The 23355-nt window shown below is 40.9% G+C and overlaps 1 protein-coding gene across 3 annotated transcripts in view; it reads left to right on the top strand.

Moving 5' to 3' along the window:
* The window catches only part of ARMC2 (armadillo repeat containing 2), a 106582-nt gene that overhangs the window by 40312 nt on the left and 42915 nt on the right, over nt 1–23355 (top strand). For all 3 annotated transcript variants that reach the window (XM_034765910.1, XM_034765908.1, XM_034765909.1), the window contains 4 exons: nt 9341–9433; nt 14321–14496; nt 16530–16632; nt 19562–19782. In XM_034765910.1, the coding sequence (XP_034621801.1) occupies nt 9341–9433; nt 14321–14496; nt 16530–16632; nt 19562–19782 (593 nt within the window). The remainder of the gene's footprint in view (nt 1–9340; nt 9434–14320; nt 14497–16529; nt 16633–19561; nt 19783–23355) is intronic.

The following is a 23355-nucleotide window of genomic DNA, read 5'->3' as shown; positions in this document are numbered from 1 at the left end:
CATTTCATTTGGGAATGAAAAAAGTCTGCAAAAGAAATATTTAAAAAAAAATCTTCTGTCCAGTATATTTCCCATGAAACAGCAGCCATTTTACATAAGCCCTAGAAATAGATATTATAAATAAATTTTACAATGGGTCCATTGAATAGTCAAAATTAAGCTACAGAATTTGGATTTGTAAAAGTGAAGCCATTTAAAATGGTCAGTTATGAATCTTAATCCTCCTTGTTTCACCCAACCAAATGATCTCAACATAGACGCACAGATTTAAGACTTGAGACACTGATCCCAGGAAGAAAGCCTCTTAACTCGTACATTATCATTATATTGTATATTCTGTTCTTGTAAAATAATTACTACACTAAGATTTATACATTAGTTTGCACATGCTGTCAGGAAACACAGTTTCTGATCAGGTAAGGAATCTGTCAAGTAAAATTATACATGCTCTAGTGTTTACAATGTCACCATAGCAAAGGTTGGTCCTAGAATATTAGAGACACAAAGTAGGTGAGGTAATATTTTTTTATTGTACCAACTTCTGTTGGTGAAAGAGACAAGTTTTCAAGATACAAAGAGCTCTTCTTCAGGTCTGGGAAGGATACTCAGAGTGTCGCAGCTAAATACATGTTGGAACAGATTGTTTAGCATAAGTAGTTAACACATATTTACAGATCCAGAAACCACCCCAAACACACCAAAAAATCTGTTATCCGAAGTCCTGGCTGTACATATCACAGAATATGCTCCAAGAAGAAAGTCTGTGATACACACTTAAAACTGCCTTCAAACAAGGCCACTCCACCAGAGGAGAAGATTGCATCATGGAACGGGCCATCCAAATACCCTGAGAGTGTACTTCAATACAGGGAAAAAAACCTCTTTGACTCCATACCCATAGTTACAGAGAGTCCTGTGGCACCTTTAAGACTAATAGATGTATTGGAGCATAAGCTTTCGTGGGTGAATGTCCACTTCATCGGATGCATGTCTTATCATGCATCTGACGAAGTGGGCATTCACCCACGAAAGCTTATGCTCCAATACATCTGTTAGTCTTAAAGGTGCCCCAGGACTCTCTGCTTTTTTCAGATCCAGACTAACACGGCTACCCCTCTGATACTTGATACCCATAGTGGTCACCCACTACCCCACACTGGAACATACATGGGGTATTATTAAGCAATTACAACCCACCCTTTAGGGTGGTCACATCCTGAAAGGAATCTTTCCTGCACCCCCTCTTCTGACCCTGCCATAACGCACATAATACCTGCAGTCATATCTCCACTGCTACAATAATCAGTACCTCCTCTGCCCCCCAACACACTTTTCAAGATCCATGGGTCTTACACATGCCTATCACATGGCATGGTATACCTCATCCAGTGCGCTAAATGCCCCAATAAGAGCTTTGTGGGTGAAACCAGACATTCACTATGCTCTCAAATGAACTCTCACAGAAAAATTATATGACAAAAATACCCTATCACCCATGGGTGAATGCTTTTCACAAAATGATCACTCCATATTTGACCTCTCAGTCCTCATCCTCAAAGGAAACCTGCACAACGCTGCCAAAAGATAAGCCTGGAAGCTTAAATTCCTAACTGCTAGACACTAAAAATTAGTGTCTTTATAAAGACACTGGAATTATGGTTTACTACAAAAATCTTTAAACCATTAGCCACTCGCCCCCTTTTTTGTCCTATAACTTCAGGGGTATTAACGGAATAAATTGCCTTGAATGGTCCCTTAGAATATGTGTTAATTACTTATGTTAAACAGTCTGTTTCACCTTGTATTTAGCTGTGACACTGATTACCTTTTCCAGACCTGAAAAAGAGCTCTGTATAGCTTGAAAGCTTGTCTCTTTCACCAACAGAAGTTGGGCCAATAAAATGTATTACCTCACCCTCCTTGTCTGTCTAATACTCTGGTATTCACAGATTACTTTGTTGAATAAAGTGCTCCAATGTCTGAACTTTGTTTTCCAGCTATTTTTTTTAAAGTAAACCCTGAAAGTAATCTTGAACTAGAAATTTATTGTAACTACTGTTTCTTTGGATTCTGTGATTGACATTGAGATTAAAAAAAAGACTGATTTACAACAGAGTTTGAATAATCTTGGAATAAGAGGAACATGCCACAAGATTTACTAAATACAGTCGCCCACATTTCCTGTTACATCCAGTCTCTGCTCTGCAGAGTGCTGGGAGACTGCTCTATGTCCGAGACCAATGCAGGTTCGAATGAGTATTTGGGTGAAGGAGGAAAATTGAAACAAAGACAGACTGCAATTCAAAACAGGTGATTGTTTATTAATGGGGAATGAATTACAATTTGGGCTGGGGAGGAGTACTTTTACCAACTAACAATACTATCAGAGCAAAATGTTCACACAACTCTAATTCAGATAGGAACATGTGATCAACCAAAAGTATCACCAGAACAGTAATATATGTAACTTGAAACAGTCTATTTACATCCAACAATGAAGAACTGAATGATCTATAATCAACTGTTCACTAAAAACCAGAACAGACATACAAAACTGGGTAAACTATACATGCATTAATTGAATCCCATGAAATACACCAACTGACCACAATAGCAATTAATACAACAATTCGTCCCCTATATACTATACACGAGATCTGGTACCAAGTAAGGAAGGAGAAAAAGAGGAGAGGCCAAGCAAGCAAAATATTTACAAAAATTAAAAAATACACGTACCACACTCCAGGCACAGCTGACCAGCAATACAGACACCAGGGGCATGACGGGATGTAATCTGAAACGACACGACACGAGCTGGCTAAATCCGGAGGAGACCCTGGCTGAAAGAGTGATCAGGCCTTTCAGCTAACACGCGGACACTCCTCCTGATTTTGGCGCGGGACATAGTTTTATTCGAAGACCCTTACTCGTGCCAGCATTTGATTGGTCCCCAGCTCCTACACCAACTGGGTTCCGAGCTGGTGCCCTCTACGTCAACAGGTACTGCACCCGGCACACTAAGTTTATTCACACGAAACGCCGGTATTGTAGCACACTGTATCAATGTGACCTACAATTGACCAGGCAGAAGGTTCGTGAATAGGCACACGGCACTACGACGGTGCACACGACACCAATGTGTTGCACACAACACCAACGTGACCCATTGACCGACAATTGGCCATCCAGACGCCATGTCTGAGCATAGGGTTGCGACACTCTACACTATCCTTAAGAGCTGTCCACCAGGAGAGAATAGCCAGAGCACTTATTGGTGTTTTTCTTTACCCTCTCTCATTCTCTGTGCAAGGGTGATAAGGGAGGAACTCTCTCTATGGACCTGATCCAAAGCCCAGTGAAGTCAATAGGCTCCCACTGACTTCAGCGGGCTTTGGAACAGTCACTGTACCAGCTAAGGACTTCCCCATGCTGGGGGTGTTCTTAGCTCCTGGGATCTGACCAGTCCGACCCTTTTTCATAATGGCTTCAGAGGAGGCCAGAAGATGTGGGACACTATGATGGAGTCTAGACTGCAGGCTTCATGTCTGCAGAGAATTTGGTAGAACTCACTGCACCTTCATGGAGATTGTTTAAGGTTTTGGTTGTCATTTTGTACAATCTACTCTTTAAGTACAGTCCCCACTACCTTCTCAGTGTTGTTCTTCTCTCGCCAAGAGGATTGGAACTGAGTGAGTTATGTCTCTGGTCAATTGACGCTGCTGTAAACCAATTTAGAGTTATTTTTTCCCCAAAATTCCCCTAAGAACCAAGTGCCCCACCTCCACACTGCTCGTAATTCCTGTCAATATGGGAAGTGAAAAAACTTAATTCAAGATTCAGTTTCTAGTCGCTTGTTTGATAGCACTCCTCTGGGCTGTGGATTAGTATTTTAAGGATATTTTATATTAATGGAGGAAAGGAGTCAAAATATTATGTTTGAAAATTCTCAGATATTTGAGGTTCATCATTAGCTAAAATAATATACTACAGATCGTTCACCTTGAAACTAGCCAATAAAAAGGTACAAGAAAATTTTCAGGAGCCTTAGCAACGTGACTTTTTTAAATCCTCACAAAATCCTCTTCTCTCCTTTAGCAGCCATCCTCTCTGAACCTTTTTCTGTTTCCTGTAGAGCAAGCTTACTGCTGCCTTACTGTCGCCATTGGAGCTAGTGATAAGATTTTCAAAAGCGCTTAAAGGATTTAGGAGCACAAATCCCATTGAAAATCAATGATACTTGTGTTTCTAAATCCCTGAGGTACTTTTGAAAATATCCACTTCAGTTTTGAGGTACTCCAGACAGCATCTATGCCACCACCACCACCAGACACACTCCACTTAGCTTAAGTCTCAGGGAGAGAAACATTTATATTGTGTGTTCTAATTTGAAGATATATCTTGATATCAAAAATGTAACATTTGTGAGTCTCACCTGTTTTTTGGATATATACTGTTTATAATGGAGGTTGGGTGAAACCTCAGTGAAACCAGTGGGCATTACAGTTGCCTTTCATTCAGGATAAACGTAAGAAGCAGTTAAGTTCATTTTTAGAGTAAGATAGCTGAGATGACAGGAGACAGCACCCAAAATACAGGCCTCATTGCCAGGCCAGTCAGAAACAGAGCTGTAGGGTGGCAAGGGTGTCTTCCATCAGTGGCCAGTGCCAGATGATTGCGAGGGAATGAATAGAATAAGGCAATTATCAGGTGAGCCATCCCCCATTGTCCAGTCCCAGCTTCTGCCAGTCAGAGGTTTTGGGACACCCAGAGTATGTGGTTGCATCACTGACCATAGGTCCATCAATGGCTATTAGCCACTATCATCCATGAACTTATCTAATTCTTTTTTTAACCCAGTTATACTTCTGGCCTTCACAATATCCCCTGGCAATGAGTTCCACAGGCTCTGTGCTGTATGAAGAAGTACTTCCTTGTTTATTTTAAATCTGCAGCCTATTAATTTCATGGGGTGACCCTAGGATCTTGTGTTATGTGAAGGGGTAAATAACACTTCCCTATTCACTTTTTCTACACTATTCATGATTTTATATACCTCTATCATATCCCCTCTTAGTCTCCTCTTTTTCCAAGCTGAAAAGTCCTAGCCTCTTTAATCTCTCCTCATATGGGACCCGTTCCAAACCCCTAATAATTTTAGTTGCCCTTCTCTGAACCTTTTCTAATGCCAGTATATCTTTTTTTGAGATGAGGAGACCACATCTGTACGCAGTATTCAAGATGTGGGCATACCATGGATTTATATAAGGGCAATAAGATATTCTCCATCTTATTCTCTATCCCTTTTTGAATGATTCCTAACATCCTGTTTGCTTTTTTGACTGCCACTGCACACTGCGTGGACGTCTTCCGAGAATTATCCACGATGACTCCAAGATCTCTTTCCTGATTAGTTGTAGCTAAATTAGCCCCTATCATGTTGTATGTATAGTTGGGGTTATTTTTTCCAATGGGCATTACTTTACATTTATCCATGTTAAATTTCATTTGCCATTTTGTTGCCCAATCACTTAGTTTTGTGAGATCTTTTTGAAGTTCTTCACAGTCTGCTTTGGTCTTAACTATCTTGAGCAGTTTAGTATCATCTGCAAACTTTGCCACTTCACTGTTTACCCCTTTCTCCAGATCATTTATGAATAAGTTGAATAGGTTTGGTCCTAGGACTGACGCTTGGGTAACACCACTAGTTACCTCTCTCCATTCTGAAAATTTACCGTTTATTCCTACCCTTTGTTCCCTATCTTTTAACCAGTTCTCAGTCCATGAAAGGATCTTCCCTCTTATCCCATGACAACTTAATTTACGTAAGAGCCTTTGGTGAGGGACCTTGTCAAAGGCTTTCTGGCAATCTAAGTACACTATGTCCACTGGATCCCCCTTGTCTACATGTTTGTTGACCCCTTCAGAGAACTCTAATAGATTAGTAAAACATGATTTCCCTTTACAGAAACCATGTTGACTTTTGCCCAACAAGTTATGTTCTTATATGTGTCTGACAATTTTATTCTTTACTATTGTTTCAACTAATCTGCCTGGTATTGACGTTAGACTTACCAGTCTGTAATTGCCGGGATCACCTCTAGAGCCCTTTTTAAATATTGGCATTACATTAGCTATCTTCCAGTCATTGGGTACAGAAACCGATTTAAAGGACAGGTTACAAATCATAGTTAATAGTTCCGCAATTTCACATTTGAGTTCTTTCAGAACTCTTGGGTGAATGCCATCTGGTCCCGATGACTTGTTACTGTTAAGTTTTTATCAATTAATTCCAAAACCACCTCTATTGACATTTCAATCTGTGACAGTTCCTCAGATTTGTCACCTACAAAGGACGGCTCAGGTTTGGGAATCACCCTAACATCCTCAGCTGTGAAGACTAAGCAAAGAATTCATTTAGTTTCTCTGCAATGACTTTATTGTCTTTAAATGCTCCTTTTGTATCTCCATCGTCCAGGGTCCCCACTGGTTGTTTAGCTTCCTGCTTCTGATGTACTTAAAAAACATTTTGTTATTGCCTTTTGAGTTTTTGGCTAGCTGTTCTTCAACCTCCTTTTTGGCTTTTCTTATTACATTTTTTACACTTAATTTGGCAGTGTTTATGGTCCTTTCTATTTACCTCACTAGGATTTGACTTCCACTTTTTAAAAGATGCCTTTTTATCTCTCAGTGCTTCTTTTACGTGATTGTTAAGCAATGGTTGTAGTTCTTTTACTGTTTTTTTTTAATTTGGCGTATACATTCAAGTTGGGCCTCTATTATAGTGTCTTTGAAAAGTGCCCATGCAGCTTGCAGGGATTTCACTCTAGTCACTGTACCTTTTAATTTCTGTTTAACTAACCTCATTTTTTGCATAGTTCCCCTTTCTGAAATTAAATGCCACAGTGTTGGGCTGTTGAGGTGTTCTTCCCACCACAGGAATGTTAAATGTTATGATGATATGGTCACTATTTCCAAGCGGTCCTGTTATAGTTACCTTTTGGACCAGATCCTGCGCTCCACTCAGGGCTAAATCAAGAATTGCCGCTCCCCTTGTGAGTTCCTGTACCAGCTGCTCCAAGAAGCAGTCATTTAAAGTATCGAGAAATTTTGCCTCTGCATTTCATCCTGAGGTGAGATGTACCCAGTCAATATGGGGATAATTGAAATCCCCCACTATTATTGAATTCTTTATTTTGATAGCCTCTCTAATCTCCCTTAGCATTTCATCGTCACTATCACTGTCCTGGTCAGGTGGTGGGTAATAGATCCCTACTGTTATATTCTTATTAGAGCATGGAATTACTATCAATAGAGATTCTATGGAACATGTGGATTCATTTAAGATTTTTACTTCATTTGATTCTACATTTTCTTTCACATATAGTGCCACCTCCCCCCTCCCCCTGCATGACATGTTCTGTCATTCTGATATATTTTGTACCCCAGAATGATTGTGTCCCATGGATTATCCCCACTCCACCAGGTTTCTGTGATGCCTATTATATCAATATCCTCCTTTAACATGAGGCACTCTAGTTTACCCATCTTATTATTTAGGCATCTAGCATTTGTGTACAAGCACTTTAAAAACTTGTCACTGTTTTATTTGTCTGCCCTTTTCTGATGTGTCAGATTCTTTTTTATGTGAATGTTTCTCATCTGATCTGGTCTAACTGACTAACATTCTGTTAGTTTTTTTGACTGCTGCTGCATGTTGAGCAGATATTTTCAGAGAACTAGCTATGATGACTCACAACTCAAGAAAGATCTCGAACAGTTAATTTAGATCCCATCATTTTGTATGTATGGTTGGGATTTTGTTTTCTAACGTGCATTACTTTGCACTTATCAAAATTGAATTTTACCTGCCATTTTGTTGTCCGGTCACCCAGTTTTTTACAATTTTACAAGTTACAAAACTCTCTACACATCACTAAAATCCAACCCACCAGTTTGTCCCAGTTATTCTGTACCTTCCTTATCTTTCTTTTGGATACGAGTAGTCCACATACTAGTCTGTGAAGGTATCTCCCCAGTTTGTACTGGGGCAAAACATTAATGCAGGAGTAGGCAACCTATGACAGGCGTGCCGAAGGCGGCATGTCAGCTGATTTTCAGTGGCACTCACACTGCCCAGTTCCTGGCCATCAGTCCGGGGGGCTCTGCATTTTAATTTAATTTTCAATGAAGCTTCTTAAACATTTTAAAAACCTTATTTACTTTACATACAACAATAGTTTAGTTATGTATTATAGACTTGTAGAAAGAGACATTCTAAAAACGTTAAAATGTATTACTGGCATGCAAAACCTTAAATTAGAGTGAATAAATGAAGACTCGGCACACCACTTCTGAAAGGTTGCCGACCCCTGCATTAATGTATTTTGCCTTTGACAAGTTTCTTATTTTCCAAGTCCAAAGCTGACTTCAGCTTTGCAAAATATGGTGGTATACTTGACATGAGTGAACAGAATTGTTGGGAGCGCATAATACATTCAGTTAACATAACTTCCCACCATTTATAAATATATATATATATATATTGTATACTCTCTTAATACCATGCAATTAATACCTGTTAAAGTGGTGTATACAATGCCTAACCTATATGTATTGGCTAACATTTGTAAATAATGATTGCATCAAAGAATATACATTATTCTCGTACATTTTTTCTAACAACCCATGACACAGCAAATATTGTCTAACTGCTTGGGCCAAAAGTGATAGCACTACCAAACTCTCTCTTGAGCATTCTGATCAGCTGGCTGTAATTAACACTGTACAGATCATGTGAAGGCATATTATTCCTAGTCCAGGTTATTCTGCTAGATTTTGGATGGAGGGTATAAAGAGTGGGATTTCTGAGTTGAGGGAAATGGTCCTTCCTTCATTGGTACTTCAACCCTGTAATCAAAGAAGACCTCTGGTCACTATTATAATAATGCTATAAGACGTTATTTACCACAATTTTGCCAATTTAGTTAATAGCTTCATTGATCTGAAGGCCAGAAGGAACCATTATGATAATACAGTTTGACTTGTATAACACAGGTCATAGAATTTCACCAGTGCTGCTTTATCAAGGCTTGATCTTGATCCTCGGCTTCTGATTGAACCAGAGCATACCTTTTAGAAAGGCCTCCAATCTGATTTCTGTTTGAAGGGCTTATTTTTGAGAGAGTTTAAATTTAAAAAAATGGATTGGAGGACAAATCAGAAGTTAGCAAATTGCAACGTTTTCAATTAACCTGGTGCATAAAATACTTGTAAAAGTTTATTTGTGCTGCAGTTAAAAACTCCACCTAATATATGATTATGTTTTAAATGTACTTTAAAGGCTCAGAGAATGACTCAAGAGTAAATGAAACTGAAGAGGAAGAAAACTACTGGAATGTAAAGATTGTACCAATTGTGTATGAATTAGAGAATGGTAGGTAATATTTCTTGGATATTTCAGTAATAGTGAATACACATTTTACATTGCAAATTGAGTATGGCGAGGAAGGCTTAATTTTGAATTTCCTCACTCATGACTCACATACAAGTCAACCCATTTAAAGTTGCTTTTATACAAAATTGTTGCTAATTTCTTTCCTTAATGGAATTTTAAAATTCCGTTATCTCAGTCGGAGTATATGAAGACACCCTTGTTATCTTTCACAGGCATGTTAGAAGTGTGTGTAAAGTTAAAATGCCTTATTTTGTGCTGCATTTACACCTGGGCAACCTTGTGTATAAAATATTGCAAAATCAGAATATTGTTTTACACAGACTTTGCACACGTGTAAATAATTACATGTGTGCAAGGCAATAGAGAAAATGACCCAAAATGCTTAATCATATAGGACAGTGGTTCTCAAACTTTTTTTTTTTTTGCGGACTACTTGAAAATTGCTGAGGATCTCAGCGGACCACTTAATGATTTTTCCAAATGTTGTTTGTACAGTTAGCTAACTATTGTAAAGTGTTTGGGATAAAAGCACTATATATAAAAAAAACCCCTAGATAATAAACTTTTTTTTGTTCTACAAATAAAAGCACACATCTCATATTTTAATATCAGTAGTCTTACCTTTCTAGTGCGATGGATGTGCTCTCTCTACCCCGCTGCAGCAGCCCCCGAACTGGGTTTGGGAAGGAGGGGGGGTGTCTCTCCCTCACCACAGAGCTGAGGCTGGGAAGGGGCCGCAATGTTAAAGCTTTAACATTGGCTGCATAGGGGCTGGTATCGGTTTCTTACCCCTGTCTCTTTCTCTGGCTGCCTCAGCCCTGCATGTCCCAGATTCCCCCCAACCCCTCTTCTCACCCCACTGCCCCCTCCCACCCACCCCGTATTCCACACAAGGCCACCACCTCACCTTACATGTACATCTTCTTCAGGGTCCAGGCACCCAATTAGTGGAGCCACGCCTACGCCTCCACTAATTAGATGGGTGGCCCTTCATTCTCTCATGTCCAGCAACCCAGGTGCACACCTTAGAGGGAACTATCTGCGGACCACAGTTTGAGAACCTCTGATTTAGGAATAAAGGATATACTCTGCCTGTATCAGGAGCAGCAGAAGGTCCCTAAAAGTATGTGTGTAGTGGTGGTGGGGGGCTTTATGTGCCTGAACTGTGGCTCCGCCTCCCCCCTCCTGCCCTGACGCCGCACCACCCCTTCTCCCTGAGGCTCTGCCCCCCACTGCTACTTCTCCCCAAGCCTCCGCCCTCGCACTATCCCTTCCCCCGGAGCCCTGCTCCCCCTCCACTTCTCCCCCCCCCTCCCCCCCAGACCCTGCCCTCTGCTTGCTCCTCTTCACCCACTTCTCCATTGCTCACCCTTAGGCTCGGTAAAAAGTGGGTGGGGGGGCATGACTCCCGGCCCCACCTGTTCCAGTGCCCTTGGCCTGTATGTCACTTTCATCAGCTGATTTAAGGAAGACCACTAGGCAGAAAGCTTGAAACTGCCACCTATTCCATCTCGTAATTTAAATTAAGGTAGCCTAATGGAAGCCAGCTAGTTAGAGGGTTTGGAGAGTGGGATGGTGTTGAAGAAGAAGCTTCTCCTTTTTCAGAGTATAAAGATGGAGTGGATCTTACACTTGCATATATTAGAACAAGAACATATTTTTAATTTTTTAAATAGTCTATTTTCTCCTTTTTAAAAATCTGTCTTTGCTCCTTTCCCACCAATTGATAGATGAATACAGTACTATGAAGCACTCAAAGTAACAATTTTCTGTTTCTTTAATGTTCTTGTTGACTAAAGCTAGAATGGCAGTCATCCCCTCTTTTAGTTCCATGCTATACTTCCTTTATTTGGGCCTTCACTGCACAGTTACAGTATTTATTTCTAAGTCAGTTCAGGAATTCCATAATTTAAAGGAGTGGATCTATTAGTAATGCAACATTTGTTTAGAGTTTGTTTGTATACAACCATATAGGGTAGAACCTCAGAGTTACGAACACCAGAGTTACAAACTGACCAGTCAACCACACACCTCGTTCGGATCCGGCAGTATGCATTCAGGCAGCAGCAGACAATGACACACAAAAAAAAAAAAAAAAAAAGCAAATACAGTGTAGTACAGTGTTAAACATAAACTACTAAAAAATAAAGGGAAAGCAGCATTTTTCTTCTGCATAGTAAAGTTTCAAAGCTGTATTAAGTCAATGTTCATTTGTAAACTTTTGAAAGAACAGCCATAACGTTTTGTTCAGAGTTACGAACAACTTCCATTTCTAAGAAGTAGAATAGTCATTGCGCTTCATTGGATGCAGTGATTGCAATTTTGACTGATCCTTCTAGAGAGTGCACAGCAGACCCGCCAATGCAGGGGGCAAAGGAGGCAATTTCCCAGGGGCCCAGGCAATTTAAAAGGCCCCGGGGGCTCCTGGCTGCCGCCGCCAGCAGCACAGCGCAGCTAAAGCAGGCTTCCTGCCCACCCTCACTCCGCACTTCTCCCAGAAGCGGCTGGAACGGCCCTACGGCCCCAGGGGGGGAGAGGGGACTCCGCAGCTCCTGCTGACCGGGAACTGAGGCCAATGGGAGCTGCTGGGGTGGTGCCTGTGGGCGGTGGTGCACGGTGACTCCTTGAACCCCCCTGTCTAGGAGCCACTTCCAGAGAGGTGTGCCGGCTCTAGGCTGCTAGATCTACTCAGTGGAGAGGGTAACTGGGACAAATTAGTGGGTGGGTGGCAGGAGGAGAGAGGAAATGAGGAGGAGTGTGAGTAGGCAAGTATGGGGGTGGGAAGTAGAGAAATTATGGGAGAGGTGTGCATAGTGGAATGTGGGGAGTAGGACATGGGGGAAACTGACTAGTACCCTCTGGTCATTTTATGCTGCTTCCGATTTGGGTAAATTAGCCAGAATGTACTGCTGAATCTAGCCCAAAAAGTTAAAATTACATATAATATGTAAAATATAAAGATTGATACTACATATCTTGAAATCCATTAGAAATATCACAGAGTAACATTAGTTTGGGTTTCTTGTTTAGTGTTCATGTATGAAACTTTTAATATTTTTATTTTAAAAAGGAAAATCCTGTATAAAAACTATGAATAACTGGAGAAGGATTGAAGTACATATTGGTGATATAATCTTAAAAGAAATCCAAACGTATTAAGATCTGGAAATGCACAGATAATGGACCTTTAATTCTAGAGGTGAGGTTACTAATTCAATAATGACTCCAGCCTGTGGTGACACCATCGGGGAAGAAAATCTAATGAGTCTTTAAAAATCAATTTAATTGAATTAGGTACTACAAATACTATAATACCCTAATCATCATTGTATGGGTACTTTATAACGTTACTATAAGGTGGATTTAAGGTTGTTTGGATACATCTATGCATTTCCATGCCTTAACATGGTTGGACTTCTTTTTAAAGAATCCTTTGAAAGTTCTGTGTTTGTGATACTTGTTTTGGGATAATTCATGTAATATATTTATACATTTAACAAATTACAGGTGCTCCAGGCAGCGCGGTAAGGGGGTAGGGAGCAAGGGGAGTTCGGGGTGTGGATAGGGGTCGGGGCAGTCAGAGGGCAGGGAACATGGGGGTTGAATGGGATCAGGGGTCCTGGGGGGCAATCAGGAAGGAGAGTGGGGTTGGATGGGGCAGGGGTTCCGGGGGGACAGGGAGCAGGGGGGGTTGGACAGCCCTCCATACAATTTCCTAAACCCGATGCGGCCCTCAGGCCAAAAAGTTTGCCCTCCCCTGTCCTAGTTTGTATGGTTTGATTGTATTTTTAAAAGTTCTTTGGCAGTTGAAATAGAAAAAGAGTACCTTTTTATCCTTTAAAAATATTGTAAAACATCTACCCAGCCAGCCCATTTTCATAGGGCAATTTGGTAAGCCTCAGAAGTTCAGATGAGTTTTACCTTCTAATTTGATACTGATTTTTATTTGTTTGAGCTAACTACTTTAACCACTGGTGTATTACTCTGCCTCTACTGAGGAATGCAACCTGTGTAAATACATGTGGATAATGGCAGTACTGTATTTCAAGTACTGCCAATGATATACTTTAAATACTAAATGGATGTAACCTTAAGGGGGAAAAAATCCAATATTTAAACAGAAAATTAATGTTTAGAAGATAGACATGTAAATTATTTTCTCCTAATGTAGATTATATGTGAGTGATTGGGTTATGGTAGAGATGGAGATTTTCTGGTAGTTTCATGCAGGTTTTGTTTTTGTTGTGGTGTTTCTAAATAATGTCAGAGGCACTCAGAGTAGCAGATGGGATGCCTGTTTAAACATACATTTGCATTCATCTTGAACCTCTACGGTGTGTGTAAGAGCTCTGAAAACTCATATATAAATCTATTTATGAAGCCCATACAACAGCAAGCATATGACTGCCTGTGGGTTGGATTTATCGACACAATAACTTTCTTCAGCTCTCAGTTCCTTTTTGCCTGTAGCATTTGACGGAACTCTTTTTAATGAATTCTTCCAGCTTCACCACAGGTTAAGTGGTCCTAGTTGATATTTCATCAATCTAATTAACAAGTTAAAAAAGGTTTCCTTTGAGATTTATCCTCAAATGTTTTGATGTGTCTTGTTGCTGTTGGCTCTATGAATCACTTGGCTTAAAAGGAGCTATTGTTTTAAAAAGAGTAACATAAAAATGATTTGATGTATGAAAAATGTTTGTAAACCCTTGTATTAAAGTATCAGAACATTATGAAATTGATTGGGTACCTTATTTTGTGTGGTATTTTGCAAACATTTCTCTTTTTGGTGTTCTGTCTGTATCTGTTGATTGAATGGATGGCCTTGATAATTAACTTTATTTTCCTCTCCATCCCCACAAATAGAAGACAATATAGAAAACCTCTGCCTTGCCTGCACCAGTCTCCATCAAGCCTTGGAAGAAGGAAATATGTTTGGAAAGAGATTTAAAAGAAGAAGTGTGCTTTTGAAGATATTATATAAACTAGTTGACATTGGTTCAGATCCACTTGGCCTGAAACTGGCAAGAATGATTCTGGCTGTAGGTCTTTTCTTAAACTATTTAGTGATATGAAAGAGTGCAGTGATTCATGTATACTGTATGTGCCATTGAAAACTTTTATCTAATTTAGCATTCCATACTTTAAGGATGTATCTACTTTTGTGTGATTGAAACTTGTGTAGACATATCTGAGCTAGATTAAATCACAGCAGTAAAGTTACAGCAGCATGGGCTTCAATATGGGCTAGCCAGCAGAGTAATTATCCAAGATTTCGTGTGGGATTGTACAGTCTAAACATAATAGAAAACTAAATGTTGAATTATTAGCACAACTCAAACTAGAGAACACGGTCATTGTTGTGGTAAGACAATGATACTTGTGCTCCCATGTAGTTTCAGAAGTGACTTTGAAATTCTCTACTTCCTTGTCAGTGGTAATGTCATGAGTCCTCTGATCCAAGCATGAAACAGCATGTCACTGCTTATAGGAGTATTACATTCCTGTTGTGTAATCTCTGCAAGGGCAGGGAAGCTTGAGCAGAATTGTGTTGTGGTGGTGGGTTCAGAAAATGGTAAAATGAAGTAAAAGCATCATTACCTTTGCTTTTGCAATAAACAGCTAACTAGAGAGAAGGGGCAAATACTTAGTAACAATTTATTTTTAGTAAATACACAAAAATAAAGTTAAATTACCTTGCATCATAACTTTCCCAGTAAAAAAAAAAATTTTTTGATTTGTTGGTCACACCTTATAATTAATATAATTCAAAACCTTACATAACAGAAATAGTTTGCATAATGTGTTACTAAGATTCAGGAGAGTTTAGTCAATTTCCCATCCCATCCTTTAATTCAGCATTGTTGTAACTGGGAACTTCAATTGTATCACGCCGTGTTTTCTTTATCTGCTAAATTTAGTTTCCCCTCACTGGGTTCCCCTCGAGTATGTATCCACAGATGCTTTCTAGTATGGGGTCTGCTTTCTGCTTACCCACAAAACCCTGGTGGTTGACAACCTGAACAGCTTCTACAGTTACAGTGGATAACTCCCCCCACCCTCTTTAGCGCTGTATGCTTGCTGCTTTCCTCTGCTTTGCACATTGCTTTCTTCTACTGGGCTGGGGCCATCCCCTCCCTGCACTGCTGCTGCTTTTTCTGCATAATCCTCTCCTGAGATCGCAGAACAATATTCCTTTTTGCGGCGAGTTATTATATTAATCGCTTTAGACATAGACAAAATGTCATTTCCCCAATGCTGTTGAAGTATTATCCAGTACACCAACTCCCAAAATTCTCTCCAGATCTTCCCACTCCACGTGTACTTTAGCCAAAGGTGCAATGAATTTGTATTGCCCTAATTCTAGGAGTTCCATTAGAAAGTAAAAAAAAAAAAATACTGAAAGGTTGCCATTGTATCTTTACAACTTTCAGTTCCTGTTTTACAGTTTCCTGCATTCTTTCCTTTGATCATCTTCTCTTGTCAAGTTTCTCTCCTCTTGAACTTAACTGTTTAATATAGTCCCTGAAGTTTGAGGGCATCTTTCATGGTGAAATACATTTTCATATCATATTTTATTTTCTAGCATAGAGTTTAATATACAGCTCTCATATTTTTGTGTGGCCACTATATTGCATAAACGGTGGATCCTGCTTAAACAAAGAGAGAGGGATTATTTTTCTATGCTATAAGAATGATTAAAACAAAAAACCTTGTAAACTGGTCAGATAAAAATCTTTTAAAAACTGATCCCAAGTAGCATGACTTGTATTTTTTTAAAGAGTAGTGTAGTTTAAATTTTCTTAAATTGTTTTAAATCTTGAGGTGTTAGAACTTTTGAACTCTGAACCTCATTCTGTCCTATGGAAGTCAGTGGTAAAACCACCATTCACTTTGGTCCCAGATCAGGCCCAGTCTGATTATTTGTCAATACCTTCTATAGGAACTTTAGATAGTCCACATGCTGACAAGATTACTATGATGTACTTAACTTCTAAATTATTATGTTTTCTTTTACCCCCAAAATATACATGTGATTTTTTGTTTCTCTTCTTTCTCTTCTCTCTCTCTGCAGCTGAAAGTAAGTGGAAAGAATCTGCTCAATGTCTGCAAGCTTGTATTTAAAATTAGTAGAAATGAGAAAAATGATTCGCTCATTCAAAATAATAGTCTATTGGGTATGTATTCATTTTTATATATACTAAAATAAATGTTGAAATACAGTAGTAAAAATGCTTGTCCTTCAAATGTTTTAGAAAAATTATGACAGCTGACACTAGCTGTAACTGTATTCTAAAAATGTGAGCATTATGGACATGATGGACAAACGTGGGAGTGATGTGCAATCCTGTTTTTAATTTCTTGTTTTCAGTAAAACTTTTACATATCTTATTAACTTAAGCAAGAGGTGGGCAAACTACAGCCTGCGGGCCAAATCCGGCCCGCAGGACTGTCCTGCCCGGCCCGTGGGACTGTCCTGGCCAGCCCCCAAGCTCCTGGCCCGAGAGGCTAGCCCCGGCTCATCCCCCACTGTTCCCCCTCCCCTGCAGCCTCAGCTTGCTCGCTGTGCCGTCGGCGCAGTGCTCTGGGCGGTGGGGCTGTGAGCTCCTGGGGCAGCGCAGCTGCAGTGCCCGGCCTGACCCGGTCTCTGTGCTGCGTGGTGGTGGTGGTGGCGTGGCCCGGCTCCAGCAAGCACGGTAAGGGGACAGGGAGCGGGGGGGCGGGGCGTTGGCTAGAGGGCAGGGGTGGTGGTTGGGGGCGGGGGTGTGGATAGGGGTCGGGGGGAGAACAGGGAGTTGGATGGGGCAGGGGTCCCGGGGGGGCCATCAGGAATGAGTGGAGGGGTTGGACGGGGCGGTGGGTGTCCGGGGCTGGTCAGGGGACAGGGAGCAGGTGTGTGTGGATGGGGCAGAGGTCCCGGGGGGGACTGTCAGAAAGCAGAGGGGGTTGGATGGGCAGGAGTCCTGGGGGGGCAGATAGGAGGTGGGGGCCAGGCCACGACCCCCTCCCCTAACCATCCCTCCATACAATTTACAAAACCCGATGCGGCCCTCAGGCCAAAAAGTTTGCCCACCCCTGACTTAGGCCCTTCAAACACGTCACACACATGCTTAACTTAACGAATGAGTATTCCCATTGGAGTAAATGGGACTGTTCATCTCTTTAAAGTTAAGCATGTGTGTTTGCAGGATTGGCCAGATCATCCCTTCCAATTGTAAGACCTATGGGAGAAGGGTCCGGGGAAGGAAAACTCCACAAGGAACTCAGTAGAGTTCAGACACAAGGTGTCTCAGTTCAGGGTAGTTGCACCTATATTCCCCCTCTGTGTGGTCCAGCAAGGGCACTCGCTCTAGGCTTCCATCTCCCCAGCAATGTCTCCTCCCTTTCTGACTGGGTTATTTCCAGGCTGAACAGTTCCCTGACTGTACTGTGGTGTCCCCAGCAAAGACTGTCTGCCTAAGTAGTTCTGCTTCACTTCTCTCCTTGCCAGCAGTTTTATAAGTTATCATGCAGTTCTTTCTAAGCAAGCACTTTTAAAAGCATTACAGAGAAAACATATTAAAACAATAAGCATACCAGAGATCACCCCCTCACTCCAAAAAGGGCTCTGTTTGGTGATTAGTTCTTAAAAGCCCACACAAGGTGTTTTTTTCCTATGGGTACAAGTTTATCACAGCCTCCCAAGAATCCAATTCTGATGGGGCATCAGTGGGCCAAAGACCGTCCAATGCTTTCCTGAGGATTGGGCCCCGCCAGACCAGAGGTTCTGCCAGATTGCTGGATTAGAAAGAAGGCCCTGAGACATTAAGTGAGGCTATTTAACCAAAAATCCTTTCCTTGTCTGTTGTTCCCTGGAAAATCCAATTTGAATCAGTATATGTGGTGGTGGTAGCTCTGTGGAAGTTACACTGTGAGTGAATTTGCCTTCCCCCTCTTCCCCTCCCCCACTTCACTCTTCTTAGTTTCTGGAGGGCTGTGATTCCCCTTCCTCACGGAAATACACACAGTCATTCATTGTATCAAAAAGGCAAATGCTTATGTACTATTGAACTCCTAAAATACTTAAAACTTAATTCAGTAAGGATAGACAGATAAAGCGTATCTGTGTCAGCATCATTGTTTAGTTTTTGGTCCCATCTTCCCATGGCTTTCTTCATTATTTAGTTAAAAAATGTGGGGTGTGTTTTTTTTTTTTTTGTTTTAGTTTGTTTTGGTGTTTTGCTGGAAAGGTTTATAGCTTTGGATTGATTTGTGGATGGAGGAATGGGTGATATAAGACATAAGAATGCTTTGGAAAGTTTTTTTTTTTCCTGTTGTTTCAGTGATATATTTGTTTATTAAATGTTTTACTGGCATGCAGAATATCGACAGGAATTAGTAAAACAAACATCTGACTTTTCACCAAAATGCTGAAAATGACTGGAAACAGAAATTAATGTTAGTTTCTTTTTAACTGATCCAGTTATCTAGAAATTAAAGGTTCAAAAACTGACCTCACGTTTGTTTAATAAGTAAGAAATATCCTCAAAATTCTGTTTACTTAGTTTTGACTGGGAGATATGGAGGAAATAATGCAAGATGAAAGTGATATTTTGGGCACATTTACTCCTCCTATTGTCTCTTCACCAGCAGTTAGCTAGCAAATTTAAGCTCACGCCTATGCTGACATTACTGATAATGCTGGTGTATAGGGAACACTGCAATAAAAAGTCATTGATTTTTAGGTGCCTCAGTTTTTGGGTGGCCATCTTAAAGAGGCCTTATTTTCAGAAAGTTCTGAGCATATGCTTTCTGAAAATCAGGCCCTTTTAAAGGTGTCTCAAGTTGAGCATTCAAGAATTGAGGCAAATAAAATCAGTAATTGTTTTTGCAAATCTTGGCCAAGGATTTTAATGATGACCACGGAGCCTACAAAGCTTGTATACATGTCTTATATTTCAATAATTAGCCCTGATTTCTATCCAAATACTTTGTTTGTCCCATCCATTGATGAGAAAAGTATGATAAACACTGTAACCCCAGTTTTCTTTTGCAGTTAATCTTTTTAAGACTGAAGTAGTTCAAATATAAATGTCAGTCTTTCTAAACACTAATATTCTTTTTTAGATTCTTTGTTGGAGATCCTGAGATTTGAAGATCTACAAACAAACAATGAGGCTTTTCTCTATTGCTTGGGAGCAATAAAATTCATTTCTGGAAATGCAGTACTCCTTAATGAACTGGTTAACAAAGGAGCTGTTGAAATATTCTTTCAGTTAATGAAGCAGATTAATAATATTAAAGAAAATGACACATGTTTCTCCAACTTGGGCCACCTATTAGTCCAGGTCAGCATCTATTTTTATTTTAAAAATATAAATACACACTCCAATGACCAAATTAAAATTAAATTAAAGCAGCTAAGTTGTGCCTGTTAACATAAAAGAAAAATTGGTCCTAAGTATGTGTAGACTTCATTGAAAAACGGCATTGTCATGAAGTTGTTCGTGGCCAAAATTTAGGTTTGTGGAGTACCTTTGTTTTGTGTAATTTTTTTTTAAAAGGGTTTTAAAAAACATTTTTATAATTGCTTCTTGAGTGCTCACGGTGTGCAGGATGTAATACCAAAACTGTGTTGCTTACAACCAGAATAGACAGTCAATACAAATCAACCCCATAATGGCCCAGAAGAACAGAAAAAGCTATTACCACAAAACAGTGCATTTAAATAAAAAAGAAAGGGAGGAGAAGAATATAATACCACATCTTTGCTTGGCAAGTTAATGTTTGTATACTCTAAAGAATCAATGTGTTTTAAGGAGACAAAAGATACTTATAATATCCAATCAATCAACTGACAAATGGTGTGTTGGAAAGGCAGGAATCTATCATGTTCCAATGGCTAGTGATGACCATCAAAACAGGTTCTTTGCTATAGAGCAGTGGTTCCCAAACTTTAACAATCTGTGAACCCCTTTCACTAAAATGTCAATTCTCATGAACCCCCCCTCCCCCAAAATGAATATTTCCAGGGATTTTCTCCTTTACCTCAGTATAAATGATAAAAGCAGTGATTTTTGGAAATATAAAATTTGTTTTTGACATGCTTATTATACACTATTATTAATTATTATTTATCATTACAATATTTTTATTACATTATACAAACGGCAACACTCTTCCAAGATCTCACTTTCGTAGTTTGTATCACTTTGAATAAGCCTGTTATAAGACAAGGTTCCTATGTTTCATCAAGGAGTATCAGATGTAAAACAGCATGAAGGTATTTAAGAAGCCAACTCAGAGTTCCTCCTACACAAGCATTCAGGTCTTGAGCAGTCCAGGCAAACAACGCACGTTACAACAAAGCTTAAACTTGTTCTTCATAATAATTTTAAAAACAATACTAGCTGCCTATTTAATTTTAAAAAGAGCAAAAAAAGTCCACCTCCCTTTCCATTTCTTAGGAGTCTTGAAGTTTAAATCTCCTCAGTGTGATAGGCTTGCTTTGATCTGCTTAGCTCTTGGAAGTCCAGGGGCTCCAAGCTGCTGGTCCTGTGCTGCCAGGGATCCCTAAGGACAGCTCTGTCCGCCATTAGGGAATTTTTTCCCCAGAACCCCCTGTAACATTTTATGAACCCCAGTTTGGGAACCACTGCTGTAGAGGAATAGGAGTGCTCCAACCTCAGTCTAGTAGATATAGCAGATAAAATACGTGTTCATAGCTTGATCTGTTTTTTGCATAATTACTTCCCTCCCTTTCACCATGCATACATTGTTGTTGAGGAGTTGTCCATGTTTTGGCTGCTCGTATTTCTTTCTAGTAAATAACGTTTAGTTTAGAAAAAGGTAAATTGTATTCGCTCTGGAAACACATACATTGAGCTAAACTTCGTCACCTTGTCAGTGTCCCTATTAATAAGTGAAATGATACACTTATGAAAAATTTATTATATTAAGTGGTAGACTATTTTCTACATATTTAACAAACAGTTGCTTCACATTTGCTGCAAGTGTATGACAAGACTGATGACATAGTCAAAAATATGTATGGTATGATCAGTAATATGTAACAATGAAAGCTATTTATTTCAATGGGACCATACACATGGATGAATCTTATAGATTTATGGTATAATGCACATAGTTTGTATCTGAACAGTGAATAGCTTGGCAATTTTAATTGAAAAAAATCAGTGTGGCTACTAAATTTAACCCTGAATTAAATAGTTTAGATCAGCGGTTCTCAAACTTTAGCAACCCAAGGACCCACATTTTGATTTTAAATTTTTTTCAGACCCCCAAGTTGGCTTCTAATTTTCCCCGAGGGTGCTCATCCCCTGCTCAGCTCCAGGTCCTGCCTCTGCTCCTGCTCCTCTTCCCCGCCTCTTTCCATCCCCTCCCCCGAGTGTGTCCCATCCCCACTCCTCCCCTTCCCTCCCAGCACCTCCTGCATGCCGCTGAACAGCTGTTCTGCAGCATGCAGAAGGCACTGGGAGGGGAGTGGGAAGAGTTGATCAGTGGGGCCAGCGGCCCAAGACATGACTTGCAGACCCCCTGGAATACCTGGTGTCCGTGGACCCCAGTTTGAGAACTGCTGGTTTAGACTAATAGCTTGTTTACACAGGGACACTCAGGAAAATTAATCTGAATTAACTAAAGTTGTGAATTTAAAGTGAATTAGTTAAACTGCATGAAACCCCTGTGTGGACAGCCCAGGTCTGTGCTACAGGCTGTATAGTGGTATAGCTACAACAGTATATCTGTGCCACTGTGAGCCATATTGTAGAGGCAGACTGCAGTGACAAAAGTTTTGTCCGTCGCTGTAGGAACTCCATCTTCCTAAGCTAGATCAATGAAAACTTTCTGTTGACCTAGCTGCATCTACACCCAGGGCCAGCTCTAGGATTTTTGCCGCCCAAAGCAAAAACAATTTTGGCCACTCCCCCCTCCCCCCGTTCTTTAATTACCCCACCCCTGGCCCCACCTCAACTCCGCCCCTTCCCCAAATCCCCAGCCCTGCCTCCTCCCCCCAGGCTCTCAAGCCTAGGAGGGAGGGAGAGGGAGAAGCGGTGCCTGCGCCGCGGCCACTTGGAGTCTCCCCCTCCCTCCCTCCCAGGTTTGAGAGCCTGGGAGGGAGGGAGGGGGAAACTCCAAGTGGCCACGGCGCAGGCGCCGCTTCTCCCCCTCCCTCCCAGGCCTGGGAGGGAGGGGGAGCAGCGGCGCGCGAAACGGCCGCTCGGGATCTCCCCCTCCCTCCCAGGTTTGAGAGCCTGAGAGGGAGGGGGAGACCCCAAGCCGCTGCGGCGCGCGAATCAGCTGTTTTATGCGCCGTGGCAGCAGCAGTGGAGGTGAGCTAGGGCGGCCGGGACACATTTTTAGGGGCGGCATTCTGGCGCCGGCCATGCCGCCCCTAAAAATGTGCCGCCCCAAGCACCAGCTTGTTTTGCTGGTGCCTAGAGCCAGCCCTGTCTACACCAGGGGTTAGATATAGAGATATAAAAGTTTAACTGGTTAACCGATAAGCTTGATGCTTATCGGTTTCCATTAACAATTAAACTCCGCTGCTGCCCCACGTTCCTGGGATCCTGGCTGCCGCCATCCCGGTGCAGCTGGGGTCCCACCTGCCAGCCCTGTGCCTGGGGTCCCCCCGGGCTGCTGCCCCATGCCCGGGGCTCTTCTGCCGACTCTACTGGATCCATTATATGTTATATTATATACACACACACATATTGTCAAGTCAGATATATTACTTACTGGTGAAGTTTATGGGATCCTGTCTTACAGGGTTTTTAGATAAACTAACAAGTGCAAATGACCAGAGTCGTCTTCTTGTAATGGCAGGAAATTGATCTTATGATCTCTGGTTAATCTTCTTTTGAAAGGTGAAAATACTCCAAAGGTCCTACCAATATGTCCTG

Source organism: Trachemys scripta, chromosome 3 (genome assembly GCF_013100865.1).
Source record: "Trachemys scripta elegans isolate TJP31775 chromosome 3, CAS_Tse_1.0, whole genome shotgun sequence".
Taxonomy (NCBI): domain Eukaryota; kingdom Metazoa; phylum Chordata; order Testudines; family Emydidae; genus Trachemys; species Trachemys scripta.
The sequence above is the reverse complement of the archived record's forward strand: the minus strand, read 5'-3'. Positions and strand labels throughout refer to the sequence as shown.